Here is a 19650-nt window from a genome sequence, read left to right as displayed (position 1 = left end):
GGCGGTGGCCCCACCCTTCCGCCCGCTGCCCTCTCCCAAAATGGCGGCGCCCGCTCACCACGCCCCACCTCGCTCCGCCCTCAAGATGTCCGCTCCTGCAGCGGGCGCGCCTGCGCCTTGCGGTGCATGCCGGGCGCCACCTTCCCGCCGTGACGCTGCAGATACCGGGCCGGCTCTGCCGCCGTTACCGCTGCCGCCGCCCCTCCTCTTCCTCCTTCTTCTCATCCTCAGCGCGGGCCCCGCCGCCCGGTGAGGATGGTGGGCGTGAAGGTGATCGCCAACGACACTGAGTTCCAGCCTGAGCTCAGCGCTGCCGGCTCCCGCCTGGCTGTGGTGAAGTTCACCATGCGGGGGTGAGTGAGGGCGGGATAGGGCCTCCCGGTTCCCTTCACGTTGGGCAGGGGCGGCGCGGGGAGCGCCCCGGGGCGGCGGCCGCCGCCCCGGGGCGCTCCCCGCGCCGCCCCTGCCCGCCATCTCGGCCTCGTTCTCGCTGAGGCGGCGGAGAGCGGGAGCCGGGCCTGACCCACCGGGAGGCGTCTCTTCGCCGCCCCATCAGCCGGCCTTGCCGCTCCCGCCCCCCCCGGTTGGGGCTGAGGAGATTCCCGGGCAGAACCGAGAGAACCGCTGGGAGACTCGAAGGGGGGGGGGGGGGGCTGTTAGCGTTTTTATTTATTTATTTATTTTGTGAGGTTAGGCTTCGAACTTGAGAAGTGCAGTTAGGTGGCAAAATGCTGTCTCATTTTGGGCACTGGCCAGCTGCTGCGGGTAAGAGTTGCGAATTAACTGGGTTTTTTTTTTGAGCGTTAGCGACACTCCTTATCTGTAGGGTATGGATATACTCACAGCATCAGAATGGTATTTCCTATTTCTGGTGTTAAAAATCACCTTTTTTTTGCAGCTGAGCCGACTTCCCCTGCCCCTGGGACCTGTCACTCTGCAGGTGCTCTGAGGAGATCAGGCACTGCCCTCAAATCCGCTTGCAGGTCAGGCAGCCACTGTTAACAGAGGGCATGAGCACCTGCATCTTGCTTGCTTTCTGTTAAAAACATCTTCCACCTTCATAAAACTAAGCTGGGTCATCATCCTTCTTGTTCAGGACAAGCAGATGTTCTTTTTCCCTGACTCAGCAGATATTTGAAACACAGCTGTGGTGTAATCTGGATGACCAAAGGAAATCTTGACAATTCAGTTATCCACAGTAATCTGTGGAATTAGGGAGAATAGCGATAGTCTTGGGGGTCCTGGGCTTCAGAGTGCACCTCAGTATTGTTGAAGTCCTAGGTTTTACTGCCTATACTTTTTCCTCATCTTTCCTCCTCTTATTTATGTGTACGGTTGAACCATTCCACTCCCAGTAGCTGTTGGGGGCTTGAAAGAATTCAGGGCTGATGTGGTGAAAGAGCCGGTGGAAGGTGTTGTGTTTGGGTAGTAGAGGCCACAAGAATCGCTAGCTGCGCTCCTGAGCGGTACTGAAAAAAGCATAGATATACAGGTGTCTGATGTCCGAGTGCTGCTTCTTAGTTACGGGGTTGTTTTGGTTTTTTAGGTAAGTCGGCTTGAGCCATGACTGTAGAGGTGTTGGTGAGCTCAGTAATACTGCGTACACCTGTGCCCAGGAAAATGTTGTGGTCACAGACAACCCAATGTGTTAGGTTCCGTTTAGATTAATGGCTTGATGTCTTAGCATATAAATATCTGTGAGTTTGCCTTGCTACGCTGCTATGGATCCATGCCCTCGCTGTTGAGAGACTAGGAAAGGTGGAGCGGATCTCGTCTGTGCTGTTTTACAGCTATACATGTTGACAGAGCTTTCCGGTTTAGATACGGCCTGTGTGGATTTGCTGTTGGAGGGAATTTCCATTGGGTTTTTTTCCTGTTTTGCTTTTAAATTGCTTCTTTCACAGTATGATGAGTTGTGAGAATATTCCTTTGCAGGAATGGTTCTGTCTGTACACTTCATATATGCCAGCAAAGGTATAATAATAAACAAATAGATATTTTCAGTCAAGGTGATACAGTTATGTCAGCAGAAGTCAGGTCTGTACTACCAGGATCGAATGAGTATGGTAGTAATTGGTTACAGTTGTAGTGAGATTTAACATAGGAAGAATTTTATGATTCCTGCTAAAGGTTTGATACATTATTACAGTTAAGTATTTAAAGTCGCATGCAGAGATTTTACCACAGATACTGTTTTTACACAGGCGGTAACGTGGAGTGCTAGTACTAATTTTCTGTTAAAAGTATTCTTTGCTGTTTAAGGAAGAGCAGGCAACTCTTTGCTCTCCCTTATGTCACTTTGGTTAGCAGGACTTTGGCTTGCGGTAAAAGATGCAGGAGCTAAACCCATTAGATGAAAATATGAAGTTACTATTAATTAATAGGTGAAGCTAATCATGTGACATTGAAGCTGTCTGAGGAAGTGGGAATTAACACTTCATAATGTGTTTCCAAATGTCATTCTTAATTGTATCACCAGGATTGCTTGCCATCTGTCAGCCAGGTAGGAAGGTTATTTTTACGTGTACCAAGGATATCAGTAAGAAGATAAATGTGCTAATTCTATTTGGGGCAGACATTTTTCAAAAAAAGATTAAGTTAAACTGTTCTTTGTTTTCACAGATGTGGCCCTTGTTTAAGGATAGCTCCAGCTTTCAATGCTCTGAGTAACAAATATCCCCAGGCAACTTTTTTGGAAGTAGATGTACATCAGTGCCAGGTTGGTATTCAAAACATATATATTCAATTGTAAAGAAAAAGAGCAGATAATGTAATGAATGGGAAACTTGAAGAAAAACTGTTCAGAGAGTGTACTAAGAGTAGTATCCTGTGGCTAGTCACATGTTGAGTGAATTACAAATAGCTGTATCGTGAAATTCTCAAGATTAGGATATGCACGAAGATGTAAACAAACAACACTTTTATTTCAAAAAGTATTCTTGCAGTTGTGATGTCCTTTATTTAAGCAGTGTACAGACAGTTTAACAGTTCCGGCTGCCTGTACTTTTTAGATAATACTGTTGAAGGTAGAACATAGCACCAGTATGAATAAAAAAGAGTAAGTCTTTCCAAGCAAATATTGGCATAATTATTGAGCAAAATGAAAAATGCAATAAACTGGTATGATTAGTGGGACGAGATTCCTCTCAAGTACTACTCAGCTGTTTTTAACAGACAACAGTGTTGCAGATGAGCTATTGATTGACTTAAGAGTCGTTAACAAAAATTAACAATGGTATGTTGAAAGGAAGTGTCTTGAATTACTACAAATTATAATGGAGAGAGAGGAATATAAAAGTGGTAACAATGTTTGCAAATCGCAGTAAATTATGGAAAGTTTTGGGGAAAACTACTATGGGTGCATAACAGGTATGAGTACAGGTAGAAATCAAATGGAATTCACCTTTCACAGCAGCAGGCTGCAATTCCTGGGTGCTCATGAATGTGGCTTGGGAGAGGAAGGACTGCAGGTGTAAAGAAAGCTTGTAAAATAAAAGCATTAAATTAAGCTGTCCTCCACTCTTAAAAGCAAGTGAGTGATAGGATTTTTATGGTCTACCAACAAATCTACTGACAATGTGAAGTCCATTCACAGAATGCCCAAATGTGTAAAGGTTTAGGAGGATCTGAAGAATTTAAATGAATTTAGAATTGTCTGAGTTAAAGCTGTTTATAAAATAACAAATATTGTTTGTGATGTAGCTTAATATCTTGTGTGTGCATTCTTATCTAGGTGAAGCAAGCTAATGTTTCTGTCTTATATTGGTAATACTCTGTTAGGTAACACTTGTAACTAATTTATGCATTCTAGGGAACAGCTGCTACCAATAATATATCAGCAACACCAACGTTTCTGTTTTTCCGAAACAAAGTGCGAATTGACCAATATCAAGGAGCAGATGCTGTAGGTTTAGAAGAGAAAATTAAACAGCACCTGGAGAACGATCCTGGAAACAGTGAAGATACAGATATCCCAAAAGGATATGTATGCATCTCAAGATGTTTTGTTTGTTTTGTTTGCATAACTTGAAAATTTAAAAAAATATACCTTGCATTTTAAACATACCCTAAGTCAAATAATACTACTTAAGTCAAAACTGCAAGTTCCTGTGGCTTTGAGAGGATCTCTTGTCTGGGTTAACATGTACATATTTAGTAAGGATAGTTTCGGAATTGTAAAATGTTTTAAGAAAAATCTCCACACATAGCCCTTAGTCATGAAAATAATGAATTTCATGTTTTATGATGAACTTCTTGCTGCAGCTGCTTATTCTGCTTCTTTCCTCTTCTCAGACGTCCCAATCTGTCTCCCCAAAATGCTTTTTAGTGTAAAAATGTCCATGGGAAAACACATTGTCAGACATGGCTGTCAAAAACATTGAAAAGTTGCTCTGGTTTTCCTTAAGAAATCCTCTTTTATTTTTGTAGTGGTAGGTTCATTTAGCTTTTCCTTTTTTTTTTTTTTTTTTGCTTGCTCCCTACCATTTCTTTAATCCTCTTTATTTCATCTCTTTTTAAAAAAAAATAAAAAAAAAGAGAGAGAGGGAGAGATTCTGTTGCCAAAGGAATTAACCTTCATAATAGTTCAGCTCCATCTTCCTCTATAGCAGCTTGCCCTGAAAATCGGATGCTTTTCAGAGGGTATTTTGGTATTGTTAATATATCATGAGAATCATTTATCTTTCTTTTACCTAATTCCTAATGTTTACAAAAGTGGATGGTACTACAAAGTGTTTTCTTTAGATTGCTTCTTGCTGTGAAAGAATGGTGAGGATATAAAAATAGGTAAAGTAAAAAATGTCACAGGAATAACTGGAAAAGATGATGTGCCTGGTCTGAGCGGCATACAAGAATTACTTGCTGACTGTGAATTTGCTTTCAATTTAATGCTTAATGTGTATCATTTTGCTTCAGTAGGGATACTGCATATCACTGCATTAATCGCTAATCAGGCATTCACAAATAATCTAAGTAAATAACTTGTAACTTTTTAGTAATTTGTAAAAAAGAAAAGCAATCACTTCTAAATATATGTTTGCAGACTGAATGGCTTTTAAAACTTGCATCAAAATCTCTCATAACTAAAATTTGATTTTAAAACTTTTTCAAAGAATTTAGAAATCATATTCATGAACAGATTTTTTTTTTTTTTCTCTTTATCATTGCATGATTTGCCCACGTCTTCTAGGTAAATCAAAACTTTGCAGGGATACTTGAATTTTTGGCCAAAATTTCAATAAGGGAGCAATCCGCTTGGAAATATTGGTGCTCAGGAAATTATTTTCACCATGTTCTGCATGTTTTCATGTTACCTCAAGGCAATTGTGCGTTACGAATCATAAGCCTGTCTGACAGCTGTACTAACAAACACATGTAAATGAGAACTCTAATGTGACAAAACACTTTCCTAGAGCTGTCCTCTCAGGTGGTATTCTCCAAGCAATCCTTGGTGTAATATTACTCCTTAAATGAGATTGTCTATTGTTCTACCCAAAGTATAAACACAGTTATGTGGTGTATTATGTTTCCCCTAAATCGTATGTCACAGTTCAGTGCTTAGCTAGTTGCTATAGTGCGCATGTTACTTTGCATTAGCAAATCTAATATGTTTAACTTAGCTGTGTTGAGTATCTATAGAACCCAAAATTACGTTATTAAATGCACAGCCAGGTTTTTTGGAGGTTAAGTATTTTAACTTCGTAGGTAGCCTAAGTATTTTAACTTCGTAGGTAGCCATATCCTATCAGGCAAATGTAAGCAGGGTGCGAATCCAGCTGAATATTTCTCATTTAAATAAATTGCAGGGGCGCAGGTCGCTTGAATTTCTAGCAGTTCAGCTACTTGCTAGCTGTTCCATGGCATGTGTAACACTTCACTTTATATTTGAGTCCTCCCATTTATAATTATTGTGAGATCCTTTGTGCAATTATGGGAATAACAAAAGACAAAGGTTCAGCTTTTTAGCTTTGGAGCCCTAAACACAGTGAAAGTCATTCAGGTAGCAAGTGCAGGTCTGCTCAGTTGGATTGGTTTTGAGATGAATGCACCATCTTCTATTAAAAGTTAATCTTGTAGGAGGTGGTGTTTTATTGCTACAAATCACATCCTGAGTATGCTCAGGGCTGTGTGAGCCAAGCAGAGATTCCATTTGACCTGTAAGTGGTAGGCTGAAATGCTATTTTAGGATATGCTTGACCCAGACTGGACCACTGTCGGCTCCAGGAAAGCATCCTCATCCTCTTGCACAGCTGTGCATTCCTTCTCTTTTCTTACCTTATATCTCTACTGAGTGTGAGTTGCAAGCTAAGCCTTCGTTTGCATGTTGGGAGGGGAATAAGTATTTTTTTGCCCAGAATAACCTAGTTGCAAGAGCTAAGGGAAGCGGGATAGGGGAAGTGGGTTGTATTCTCTCAGCAGCTTGGTTTTGGATTCTGTTTGTACCATGAAACTGTAGCTGGAGTTGTAGTATGCAGTAATTTTTGAGCTAGTGTGGTGTGTGTGTGTGTTTTTTTTTTTTTTTTTTTCTTTTCCCCCAGGAGTGGTATATTATTGTTTGGGACCTAATATATGCCTTTTAAAAGGGGTATTTTGGGTTGTCATCCTAAAAGTTCATTTAGTTTTTTGTCTGGACTGTTCTATGACTGTACACTGATCTCAAATTTGTACTGTTACTGTGTGAGATGTTGATACTGTGTCTTCAGGCTGTAAGATAGGAAATACTCGATTTTTAGCCTGGCTTACTGTGCTTCCGTTGGACTTGGTTCACTTTAGTTGAAGGCAAATAATTCAGATTGTCTGGAAGTTGATACAGATTATTTTGCCTCTGCAGTAATACCACTTTTTAAATGGTTGAGGCTTGGACCATGGATAGTGGTCTGCTTTAGCCTGAGAATGTGTATATGTTAAAGCTTTTAGCTGGACCCTTTAGAAAAGAGTTGAGCAAAAGAAGTGAAATAAGACTAGCTTTGCATAGAAAGCCTGGTAAGAACTATAGTGGTGGTCTTCTAATTTGTTCTGCAATATATAGTATATTTTTGGGGAGGCTTGTTTCTGTTTGTCTCTTCCCCCCCCCACCCCGTTAGTAATATCTCCAGCCTAATGTCAATTTGTCGATGTTGTGGTGTGACTTGTTGTGGTGCTGTAGTCTTGTTTATCAAAAGTATATATGAAAATTCTCCTTGTGCCCAATTTCTTATTCTCAGAATGACAAGCCCATGTTCCAGGGGTGTGGGATTTTGCATGGAGAGGAAGAATGTCGTTCGGTTATGAACAGGACGCATCTGAGTACTGTAGTATTCGTAGTTTTTGTTTATAATGTCTTTTGATATAAACCTCTGAGGTTTTCTGTGTGTCTTGTTCTTTTAATCTGTTGAATGAAGAATTTCATTCATTCCAATGCTTACTAATCCCAGATGAGTTCATGGTGCACTTATCATGCACTCAGCAATGCTCTTGCTTTTACTTTCAGATGGATTTAATGCCATTTATCAATAAGGCTGGCTGTGAATGTCTTAATGAGAGTGATGAGCACGGATTTGATAATTGTTTACGTAAAGACTCTACATACTTGGAATCAGACTGTGACGAGCAGGTACAGTAGATATTTAAGTGAGATATTTTCAGTGATGGTCTGGTCTGCAAGCATTTATTTATTTTTTTTTTTTAAGAACTTGCCTTTTTTATATTTTTATGGTAGCATAAGTAAGAGTGGGAAATGGTAGTAGGATGTATGTAAAATTAGTATACAAAGGTTGTCATAGCATTTCCAGTTTCACACCCCTTTATATATTGAAAAAATTCCAAGCAGAGTAGCATTTGCTGATGTTTTAAAGTGACAGGAATATAGTGAAGGTAAGTACTTAATTTTATTTTAAAGCTCAGATTTACTTCTATTTAATTATTGTGCTATGTTTGCTTTTAAGAATGAAGAAAACTATTTAACAGCAACTTTTTTCTCTACAGCTGCTTATTACTGTAGCTTTTAGTCAACCTGTCAAGCTTTATTCTATGAAACTTCAGGGGCCAGATAATGGTGAGTGATGCACCTGTTTAATCATATCTTTGAAACCAAAACTTTGCCCATGTTTAGCTGAATTTTCTAAAAATGGCACTGTTGTCCCTGGAACCTTTTACCTTCTGAGAATCCCACAGCAGCTTTAGTAGATTTCTTGTAAATGAGTTTCATAACAGATGATTTCATTCATTTTTCACTGACCTCGTGCATGGGTATTTGGTGTGACGCAACTGTAAGTATTTACGACAGTTTGATATGCTGCAAAGAGAAAGTTATATTGAATTCAAGAATGAATGTGCGAGCTATGGAAAGGCATAGCTTAGTTTTTACAGTAACTCAGTTTACATTATAAAATGACATAAAATGTTCAGGTGTTATGACACAGCAAAACTACTATTTTTAGACTTTTTGTTAGATTTTTTTTTTTTGCGGAATTCTGTCCCTGACATGTAGCTGAGTAGTGCAGCTTTGGATGTCCTTCAGTATGCAGGGTGGTGATGTAGGATTGGCAGAGAAGCTACTAGAACTGTAGAAGCTCATGCCTTCCTTGACTGGGATCTAGAGACAGTGGTAAGCGAGGGCTTCTCAAGCAGTGTTTTGAAAATATATTTAAACAAGGCAATACCACTTCTATATTTTAACACAGGGCAAGGTCCGAAGTACATAAAAATCTTTATCAACCTTCCTCGATCTATGGATTTTGAAGAAGCAGAAAGAAGCGAACCAACTCAAGCCCTGGAGCTGACACCAGATGATATTAAAGAAGATGGTATTGTCCAGCTTCGCTATGTAAAGTTTCAGAATGTTAACAGTGTAACTGTAAGTAAAGCTTCTGTTCTGAGGGCTGTGCAGGCTCAAAACTTCATAGGCTTTTAAAGCAGTGTGCATGTTTGATTTAATTGCAAATATTTTTAGTTTCTCTCTGCTGATTGCATAACTCTGTGTTTATGCTAAAAGTATTTTGGGAATCTAAGGTGAGACGAGGCCAGGTGCATGCAATGCCTCTTCTGACATAAGGTTCACTTTCATCTCTTCATGAGCTGGTGTGCTGTTTAACACACCTTGCGTTTTTACTAACATACCTTCTTGAAAGGCATCTTGTCTTAATTTGAAGAGTTGAAGGGACAAGAAATCCAGTTTCTCAGTAATCTGATTGCAGAAATGACAGATTTCTTTGAGAATCAATTGTAGTACTTTTGACATCTTTAAACTCAGTACCTGCTCTCTGTGAGCGTTCTTAAATGCTGTAATCAAAGCACCTTTGTGTTTTAATGAGCTCTCTCATTCTCTTCCTGTGAGAGACTTTCCACAGATTTCACATCGGGTTTCTGACTCTTAAGCGCAGGTGCGCTCCTCTCCCATTTTAAAAATACAGGTTCTAGTGCAATGTGTGTGGTGACTAAATTGATGCTGGACTTGCTTTATGTTTGCCATCATCCTAGTACTGTGCTAGCCTTGTTTCCTGCAGTACTGTGTAGAACTGCCTTTCCAGTATGACCCTGGAATTCTTTTCTGTGGAAATGCTTTTCGTGGCCTGAATTACGCATTTGCAAATGTATGGACTTATAGTTGATTGAATTAAACTATATTTTAGGGGGCTGGCCACAGAAATTGTCAGATTGAGTTACATGTAACTCCAAAACATTGATCCACCCTCAATCTCGTAATCACACTTTTTCTTCTGTAAAAAGGTTTCTGGTAAATTTCTAAATTACTATTTGTGGGCTGCATTTTAGATCAGTTTGCTACTTTCATGTTTAGTGATGTTTTACTCACAATTATTTTAAATATAACGGCAGGCGAACCTAAAGTGACTCCTTTTTATGTCTGTTATTTTTATGGAGTTACTGTTGGATGAACCAACTTCATCCTTCCTCAAATGAAATGGAGATCGGTCACATAGGCCTATATTCCACAAAGCTGTGCTGACAAGTATGAGTTACGTATTTGTTCTTTAATAAAACCCTGTGTCAGCTTTAGGCAGGATGATGTGCAAACACCAGACAAGTGATAAGGTGATCAAACAGATGTACCATTTGTTGGCGCTCTTTGCACGTGGGTGCTGCAGTAGCATTCCCCTAGTTTCCTAGCTAAACCTGGATTCTCTAAGATCTCCTAAAAATGAGATGGCCAGTTGTCTTGTCCACCACCTGGCTTTTCAGTGGGTGGGTGACGAAGTTCTGCTTGCTTACAGTCTCCTATGGATAAAAATCTTCCATGTGGTTTCTAATGAACTGGAGGAGGCATAGTTGACATATACACAAATTGCTCTGCTTTTCTGCCATGTATAATCAGAAATACATATCGAACATTTCCATGTCAGTATTAGCAAGTTTATACTTCACATATATCTATTCCTGCTAGGTTTGTTAGTTAACTTACCTGTTTTTTTAATTTGTAATTCTATCCCTTGTAGTTTCTAATCCATACAATTGATATCTAATGCTGGTTTTCCCCTTTTCTTGTGTGCTTCTCTTCATTACTGCTACTTCAGTGGCATTTGTTTTTCCCTGTACTTGTTGAACTTTTCGTATCATTACCGAGCCAGAATCTCTGAACGCATTGCAGTTCACCTCTGTTTGACAAAAGTTGGTTCTTGACATGTTCTTCTGTTTCTGTTTGTCTGAAGAGTATTTTTCTCAGCATTTCAACCCTCGCTTTCCATACATCTTTGTATTGGAAAATACATGGTCTTCCAACTACAGTGAAGCTGCTCGGAGAGGTGAATGTCTGTACTGGTTTAGATTGGCAATCCGTCTTGCTTATTACACACTTGCAAGCATCTGGTGGTGTTGTAAAAAAATTAAGTATAAGGCAAGCTTATAATGATGCGTACCCTGCAGCATTTGGTGGTCTGTGGCACAGGCAATTTCTGAGGCAGAAAGGGCGTCTTCATAGATACTGGCTATGGCTCGTGGAAAGGGTGTGATGCGTCTTGTCCCTTGTCCACCTGTTGTCCTCCCTCTCCTATTTTTTCCTCTGCTCCTGATGCCACTGCTTACTTGCTTTCCTTCTCATTCCTCCTGTCTTCATGCTCACAATAAAGTGTGGAAAGACCCACAAACACTTAATTGTTCTTCTGACTTCAAGTTCCTTACTAATACTACTTAATGCAAAAAGTTGTTCTTTCATTTGTCCACTTTACAAAGTGTAGTGGTTCCAGCAATAATTCTGTAGTTTATATTTTACAAGTTTGATATTTGTTTGAAGCCCTAAAATAACTTCATAGATCTGGTATTCATGCTGTAAGACGCATAATTATGCAAGCTGCAGTAGTAAACTACACATGAATAGTCTTATAAGCTTCAGCAAGCATGGTTAAACTGGTATTTAACTTCAAGTCAGATTCCAGTGAATAGTGAATTTTGACTTCTTAGATCCTGTTTTGCTTGCTAAATGTGATCTCGGTTCAGAAGTAGAAGCTGGGAAAATCCAAGCTTTGGGGGTTTTTAACAAACTACCAGGAAAATAACAGCATTCTATTTAATCATTATTTAATTGGAAAAAGTGTTAATTTGGTTAGTTCAAAAATCTTGGGTGCCTGATGTTTTATGTGTTAATTCAGGGATGGACTGTTAACCTTAACTCTTATGTTTGGGTTTTTTTAGTTGTTTGTTCAATCCAATCATGGTGATGAAGAGACAACAAGAATTACATACTTCACATTTATTGGAACTCCAGTCCAAGCAACAAATATGAATGACTTCAAGCGAGTGAGTCCTCTTTCTTAAAAGCACTTTTGAATGTTTTAAACCAACTCAAAAATGGGTTGATGGAACAAATACACTTGGTTATTACTGCAGTTCCACAACTTAAGGTACTTTTGGCATCCAAAGGAAAATGTGTAGCTTTATTTTGCAGATCTTTGGTCTTGCTTACGAGTTTTTGTTCATCAACTTTGTGAAAATAACTGGTAAGAATGTATATATGAAAACCTGAAGTACTGCCAAGTTATGTACACTATAGGCAATGTTGGGTTTTTGTCAGCTGTGAGATTTAGTCTTGATTTTGAAACTTGCTTTCTGATGGTGTTCAGGAAGTAGAGAAGCAATTGCGTGTACAAGTTACACAGACTCCTTGTGATTGGCTTCTGTTTTGAAGGATTTTATTCACTGGGCAACATTAAGCTTGAGATCTGAAAAATATTTGGTCACGATGTGTCTTATATTAAACATATCTGCTTTACAAAGAGGAAATGGAGAAGCAAACAACTTGTTACAGTATGACTTTAGACACTCTAATGCAGAACAGTAAGGCACACTCAATTCTTGATTGATTTTTTTTTTTTTTTTTGAGAATGTGAAATGGGTTTGAAAGGGTTGAAACTGTGAGGCTACTTACGTTTTCAAAACGTAGTAAGTCTTTTTAAAATAAACTGCTTTAAAAGTTAGTAGCCTTTGTAAAAGGGCCAATAGAGCTGCGACACCTGCCTACAAACTACTGTGTAGGTGACCAGTAATATGAAAAGCACTACAGAATGTATTACACAAATTACCTGTAACTTCAGAAGGTTAAAACCACTAACACTCGCAACATGTCACGTACTTGGAATTTTTAACGTCAAAACTTGATCTTAACTTCTACATGTAAAACTCAATATCTTTATGGGTAATAATTAAGTTAATAAATAGAAGTTTAACAGGTTTTGCTGCCTTTCAATGAAACTTGAAGTTATTGAAGTTTTTCTAATGTACTAAAATTAACTGGATATCAATCTGAGACTTTCCTAATACAGCTTTTCCAATTCTCCCAAAACTAGAAATACGTTAATCGATTTACAATCTGCTTACATTTCTTGGTTTATACAGCTTTTCTGTCAGTACTTACAGTATTAGGGCATCCCTTGCAATGAGTTGCGCAATTACTACTTTAATATCATTAATCTGCAGTACTTTCTGGTATTGTGAGTGGTATGGGACTCTGACTCGGTATTTGATCTCCGTCTCGCTTCCAGTTCTCTGTAAACTCTGTAAATTAGTTTTGCTTTCAAAAGTACTGAAAGTTTCTTTTCAACAGGCGCACTCTTTAAACCTGATGTTCTGATTGTTAAAGTAGTGATTTTTTTTTTTTAAATTGATAATCCTGATTGAGGTGCACTTAGTAAAGCATTTCAGGTTTTTGTGTGTTTTTTTTTTTGTAGAATGTTAAATGGGTTTGAGACTGGTGTTGAGCCTGCACAACATGTATTTTACAGTTGCATGGACAAAATGTTAGTTTGGTGGACACAGTACTGAAGTACTGCCTTAGCCTGAAACTGCCTGCTGTAGCAATCTTGAGCTCCAGTTAGTGTTTGTGTGGGGAGTGGGGTTTTTAATTCACACCTGCCCTCACACAGCCCTACAAAGGCATTAAAAATACCATGGGTCTCCAGGCAGCTTGGCCCTCTACTGTAGTGAGAGGGGATTTACAGATCTCTGTTCTAGATGCAGTGTGGATGCTTGGAAGCTGCTGTATGGCCTGGTGAATACCAGTTGTCAATTAACAATTTTGGTTTCCTAAAAGTTTGCAAGTGAATGTCTTGACACCATCAAGGAGTGTGCCTTTGTGTCTCATGACATCCATTTGAATGGAAGGGGAGGTGACACAAACCTACACGTGTACACCAATCAGTCCCCTGGTGTTAGCACGGTACTGGTAATGTCAAGATGTTAAGGAAGTGGTCAGAACGGCATTAAATAGAAGAGCAGGCATTACTGGGTTATGAAGTGGCTAATCCTGTCTCAATTCAGATACTCATCAATGCTATATGTAATATTCCTGCTTTGCTTCCTGAACATGTAGTTTTAATATTAGGCTGTTAAAATATTTCATCATAACAAATGGGATGTGTAGTCTGGCAGAGTTGCAGTGCTCTTAAGAATTTTAACTTTTGTTTCCTCTCTTCCAGTGATCCTGTCAATTATGAAACCTTAATATAGCGTTGGGCATTAATTATATTTAGGTTTGTAGATTAACTGGGAAACCTTGTTTTTCTTTTCATCTCCTTGAGTAGTTACCCACACTACTTGCTGCTTTTATCTGTCTCACTCCCTCATCTCAGTCTGTCTCTACTGTGTTCTCTTCTAATTATGATAGAAATAGTATGGCGATATGATTAACAAGATGGGGGAATGCTTTTTTTTCCCCTGAGCATTTGAGAAGTGTTTGTAAGAATCTGTTAAATATCTTATTTGAAGGGCTTGAATTAAGAAGTGGACATGAATGTGACTCCAGTTGCTTTTTTATGATTGATCGCATCAAAAGCAAAGCTAAAATTTACCTATGCTGAAAAATAACTGAAGTACCAAGCAGGTGTAGGTAAATCAGTCCTTCATTAGTGATTTTAGCCTCAAGGTAGTTTGGACATACATAGAATCACAGAACAGCCCAGGTTGGAAGGGATCTCCAAAGATCGCCTGGTCCAACCTGCCATGGGAAAGGGAGCCTAGATGAGAACATCTAGCACCTTGTCCAGTCGCATCTTCAAAACCTCCAGCAATGGGGACTCTGCCATGTCCCTGCAGAGGTTGTTCCAGTGATTGACTGGTCTCCCTGTAAAAAATTTCTTTCATTCTGTTGCATGTAGTTGGTATTGCTGGGTTGAGTGAGTAGTTTATAAAAGCTGCTTTCAAACTTGTTTTAATACGTTGTGTGTATCCTGCTCCTTGCACAACTTTATTTTCAACATCTGGGGAGGAGGGAAGTCTTCAGAGTGACTGAAGGAGGGGGACAGAAATGTTTCTCGGCCACACAAGGTCTGACTTAAGGTATAACTGATCATGCGAGCTACTACCATAGACTGTATTTGAGATTTGCTTCCAATGCACGAAGACATTTTGTAGTGGGACTACTTTGTTGGGCAGATGGCTAAAAGTGGAGAATAAAGGTGCAAGTTCTGGGTTTCTTACAGCCAACTGAAAGCTTAGTATTAGGTAGGTTCTGGTGAATCCTGTGAACTTGTAAATGGGCTTTTGTTTGTGGAAGGACGTGGAACTGTTGATGCCCCCTATAGTTCTTGTTTATTTCTGGTATTAATGAAAAAAGATACTGCTGCTCAGTTTTGAGGTTGGGGCATAGATGAATAGCGACAGGTTGTGGGATATTTTTTCTGTCCCCTCCTGAATGAAGGCTTGCTTTCTACTCAGAACTGCTTATTTGCACTACATGCTGCTGCTTTTTTTTCTTGTAACATTTTGTTTGTTTGTTTTTCAGCTTAACATCCCATTTCTAAAGAACTAAAAAGGCAGAAGAAATTAAAAAGTAATATAATAAGATTGAAGTGGTCTTGCACTACTCCCTCCCTTGCTCCCTCTGCTCATCTAGCATCTCTTTCACCCTTTCCACAATCTCAGCACTGATGCAAGAGGCACCTTCTCTGCACCTTCTACCATCAGGAAAAGCCTTCTCTACCTTCTGACTCATCAACTCATCTTTCCCCTCCACTCCCCACTCCAAATCTTACCTTAAACACTTCTCTTTAGCTTTCAGTCTTACCAAAGTGCTGTCGCACTGTTACCCTGAACTTTACATTTTTAAGGCATACCATACAGTACTTTTACACAATATTTTCTGTAACTAATTTTTCAGCCTGTATTGAATTTTGTAAAGCTGTTTGAGATGCAACTTGTGAAATGCTCTACCAACACCTGACTTTTTTTTTAATACCTTAGTGGAGCTTAGTGTTCTTTGTTGTGTCCCTTCAGTATGTAGTAGGCAAGCCAGAATGGGCTGCAAAATACTACTCTATTGTCTATTGTCTAGAGTAAAATACTACTCTATTGTGGCACTGGGCACCTGCTCAGGGAAGACACAGTAAGGAGTTGGTGAGTGTTTGTACATATGTGGCCTTATTAGGGTTCTCCAGCAGTATCCTACTAATTTTACTTGCTTGACCCCTTTAAAAAAAAGAAAAGGAACCCCCCCAAATAAACCCAACGGTGTTCCAGAAGGTTCAGTAATAGTGTTTCCAGTCCTGCTCTTAGTAATGAACCATAGAGTCGGTTGTGGTGTTGTGACTGTCAGGCTCTGGACTGATGCTTGGGGAAAAAGCAAAACGATTGGAAAAAAGCTTGCTCCAAAACTGTCACCTTTTGTGTGGGAACTACAGGGCATAACCACTACCTTAGAATGCACTAGATGGCAGTTGTTTCTGTAAAAGGAAGGAAAATGGGTCTACTTCCAAGAAAAGAATAATGACATTTGTTTGGTTTAAGTTTAAATAGCCCCTTTCCTTTTGGGAAGGTGGAGTGGGATGGTCAGAAAACGGGTTTCTTTGACCCTGTGATGACAAAATATCCATATCAGTGTGATTGATTTTCACAGATAATACACATGGGCGAGTTGTCAATTTCTGCCTCAGACTGGTATAGCAATATTTCATTATTGATCCCCACTTGCTAACATCTAATCTTTAATCTTTTAACTGTGTTTTTTTTTGTTTTTTTTTTTTCCTCTTAATGTGTGTGTGAACACAATTTGGTGCTTTGGAAACACACAAAGAATAAATATTGCTTCTTGACACATTTAACTATTTTTTTTTTAACTTGATTAATTGGAACTTAATGCAAGTGATTGGGTTTCTGATTATTTTTTTTTTCTTTCTTCACATTGTCGGATTGGGATTTTCCTGACCTTAAGCATTAGGTTGAATTTACAGCTTGGTGAAATGCTCCTGGTCAGGGGTTCCTTGGAGGTGAAAATGGTCTTTAAAAGTCTTTTTCATCAGTAGATCTCAATTACTTTCTGATGGTGATAACTCAGCTGACCAAAAGCAGCTGGATAGTGAAAAATTCTCCCTCTTGAAGTTTGATAAGAAATGCAAAAAGAGGAAGGATCGGGAAGAAAAGAGTACTTCCAGTGGGTCCATGAGCCTTCCCTAATTCAGGGCTGTGGGCGTTTGGTTTTTTTTTTGTTTATTTTCCCCCATAGTTCTATATTTCACGATTGACTGTATGAATCTTGTGTGGTATATTGTCACTTGCCTGCAGAGGTAATTAATCCATTTGCTGTAGCAGTCAATTGGTTAAAATACAAGAAAGGTTTTACTCCTTTGTTTTCAGCATTATTATGATTAGTAATGGGAAATTCTGTGCTCCGTTAGCGTAATCGTCAAATCTCTGTTCATGTGAGTTCTGGCTACACCTTGCCAGAGCTGTAAGTGCTGCGCTCAAGTTAGATGGGAATCAATTGGGTATCAGTACCACGCCCAAGGTCCCTCCTGAAGCCTTAAACTTTAAGACTTATTTTATTTTGGTTTGGCTTATAAACAGATATTTTTTTTTCAAGGGCCTGTAAGGGCACTAGGATTATGTTTGAATCTTTTCAGAAAAGTGACTAAAATCGCATCGTTCTCTACTCTCAGGATTTTGTGCTCAGTTATCTTAACGAAGGGGACTGGATACCCTTCTGCAGTGAGCTACGCTAACTTTAAACCTGCATAGCAGTGTCTAGAGTGCTGGAGTTGCACTCGCTGTTGGCTGGCAAATCAACTCGCCAAAGTCTGGTGGCAGTGGTGATCTTTCCTGAAAAGGGAAGCACTAAGCTGACTCTGATTCCAGGTGGAGTTTGCAGAAGTGGAGATTGGAAGGAGACTTGGTAAGGAATAACTGAAAATCAGGATTTCTTTATAGGTTTGAGCTGTATTATAAGGGAGATGTTGTCAGTGAGGAGGTACATGGCAAGGATGCCAAGGGAAATGAACAAACTTATATTTGAGCACCTAGTGGTTCTCTTCCCACTATAATATGTTATATAGTGGATTAAGGTTGAGTGCTTGGTGTATATAACACATACATTTTTAAGTGTGGTCTGTTCTGTTGCGGTTACTGTCTTCTAACTCAAAATGAGACTGACGCTTTGCTGTCTGTATGAATACTAAAGATAAGATTTCTTGTGTGTCTTGCAGCCCTCTTAGCCATTTAGAGGGATTCACGGCTTCTGCAAGTGCTACAATATTGCATGCCAAAATGCATCAATTTAGTTGAAAATTCAGTTGCACTTGTTTATTTTGAGATTTATTCTAAAAAATACTTGGCAGGACTTCTTTGGGGTAAAAGTTATTTCTGTGTTTTTCTCTTATCAGGTAGTTGGCAAAAAAGGAGAGAGCCACTAGGACGCAAAAGACACTGGAAGGCCTTATCGCAATCACAGATCTTCACTTTTATCTACAACTCCTGGATAATTGCTTGACCATAACCAGAGACTGTCAATCTGTTTCATTTAATGCCATTACCAATAAATCATTGCTTTTGTTGAGATGGAGTTTCCCTAGCGTGTTTCTGTTGTAATCCTCGTACATGTATTTGTAAATAAAATTCATTACTTTTGCCAAGTTTAATTTTGTTATTCCAGTAACTGTGGCTCTTCCCACGTTCTGTTTAAACTTCAAAACTCGACTGGCTTGTCTTTAGAAACAGAAAACATAATGTAGCTTGTATTTCTTCAGGGTTTGAAATGTCAAATACAAGTAAAACATAGATGGCCTTCAGAAGCCATCTAAAAACAAAATCCGAGCTATTTTGTTTTAAGACTGAGTGAACTTAAGATCATTTGTTGGACAAAATACAGATATTTCTCAGATAGGAATAACTTCACCTGTTGTGGAAACTTCCATTTCCCTCCTCACCTCAAAAAGCACGGGAGGAGGAATTGTATTTTAAGTTACCATCGGGTTAACTTGTGGATTTGTCACAAACGGCATGCTGATGCAAGCGGTTCGGCACTGAGAATTCTTGAGTCTTTTGAAAGTGTTTGGTGTTTTAAATATTATTAGCAAATAATGACCTTGTTTCCCAGGCAGGCTCTAGGGGGCTGTGCAGTTAGGGGGATTCCGATGTTTGTGTACCCACCTGAGCAGAAATTCCCTATTTCTTTTATTGAGTGTTTTTCCTCTCTTTGGATCTCGATAAGGAAATGTTTATTGCAAATACAAAATTTACATCTTAGCTGGAATTCCTATACTACTTTGAATTTTCTTGGAAGTCTGCCCTAAGTAATCTTAATAAATCGGGCCTTGATCAGCACCATATACATATAATACTGCATAAATTCCCAGTAAAACTTGCTAAGTGTTTTAATTGGCATAATTAATTTCTTTGTAAAGTTAAATTTGTTACATTTCTAATTACTGTAAATCCCACTAAGGCTTAAATCCTGTCCTAATTGGCATTCGTTCCTTGAACGCGGTAGTGTGGTTCTTTCCTGGCGTGGCTGACGTGTGTGTTAATACTGAGTTAACTTTCTGTTCACATAGATGTTTTCTCCAAACAGAAAACTGGGAATTACCTAGAAAAGCGATGGTTGTTTTTGTCCCTGTATGACTGTGGACCCTGGGATGCTCCTCTGCCTGTGTCACAATCAGTGGCGTGCCGTGATGATGACAACTTAATTTCTTTCATGCTTCATGTTTTGCTGGAGTGGGGGGTGTAAGGCATGTAACACACTGTATATAGAATATAAATCATTTTTAAATATAATTGAGGGCAATATGAATAACTGTCCCTGTTTATAATTTTGTACACTAATTACCTTTTGGGTTATTGTTTAAGTGCCTCATCTTAAGTATTGCTTACCTCATAATATTTATACCTGAGAGATTTGATAACCTGGTGATTCTCATCTTTGTAAAAGATCAGTCAAATTTATATTGTTTATGAGAC

The 19650-nt window shown here is 39.1% G+C and overlaps 1 protein-coding gene across 4 annotated transcripts; it reads left to right on the top strand.

Moving 5' to 3' along the window:
* Nucleotides 1-135: 135 nt before the first annotated feature.
* On the top strand, nt 136-18249 carry TXNL1 (thioredoxin like 1). Of its 4 annotated transcripts, none has more exons than XR_014270205.1 (9): nt 136-353; nt 2623-2719; nt 3812-3985; nt 7469-7591; nt 7963-8032; nt 8661-8833; nt 11623-11727; nt 15206-17587; nt 18075-18249. XR_014270205.1 is itself a non-coding variant. In XM_082497679.1 (8 exons), exons 1-8 carry the CDS (start codon nt 256-258, stop codon nt 18102-18104), a joined length of 870 nt encoding a protein of 289 aa, XP_082353805.1. In that variant the 5' UTR covers nt 136-255; the 3' UTR covers nt 18105-18249. The 4 variants fall into 4 exon arrangements, 2 of the variants coding, with proteins under 2 accessions (XP_082353805.1, XP_082353806.1); XR_014270206.1 differs by lacking the exon at nt 15206-17587 and adding an exon at nt 13902-13955; XM_082497679.1 differs by lacking the exon at nt 15206-17587.
* Nucleotides 18250-19650: the final 1401 nt, after the last annotated feature.

The sequence above is a fragment of the Vanellus vanellus genome (assembly GCF_965231255.1).
Source record: "Vanellus vanellus genome assembly, chromosome: Z".
NCBI classification, from domain to species: Eukaryota; Metazoa; Chordata; class Aves; order Charadriiformes; family Charadriidae; genus Vanellus; species Vanellus vanellus.
The sequence above is the reverse complement of the archived record's forward strand: the minus strand, read 5'-3'. Positions and strand labels throughout refer to the sequence as shown.

Coding starts and splice junctions, on each gene's coding strand:
- TXNL1 (XM_082497679.1), top strand. CDS start 256: ATGGTGGGCGTGAAGGTGATCGCCAACGACACTGAGTTCCAGCCTGAG. Junction 7,592..7,962: donor AATCAGACTGTGACGAGCAG/GTACAGTAGATA, acceptor TTTTCTCTACAG/CTGCTTATTACTGTAGCTTT. Junction 8,033..8,660: donor ACTTCAGGGGCCAGATAATG/GTGAGTGATGCA, acceptor ATTTTAACACAG/GGCAAGGTCCGAAGTACATA.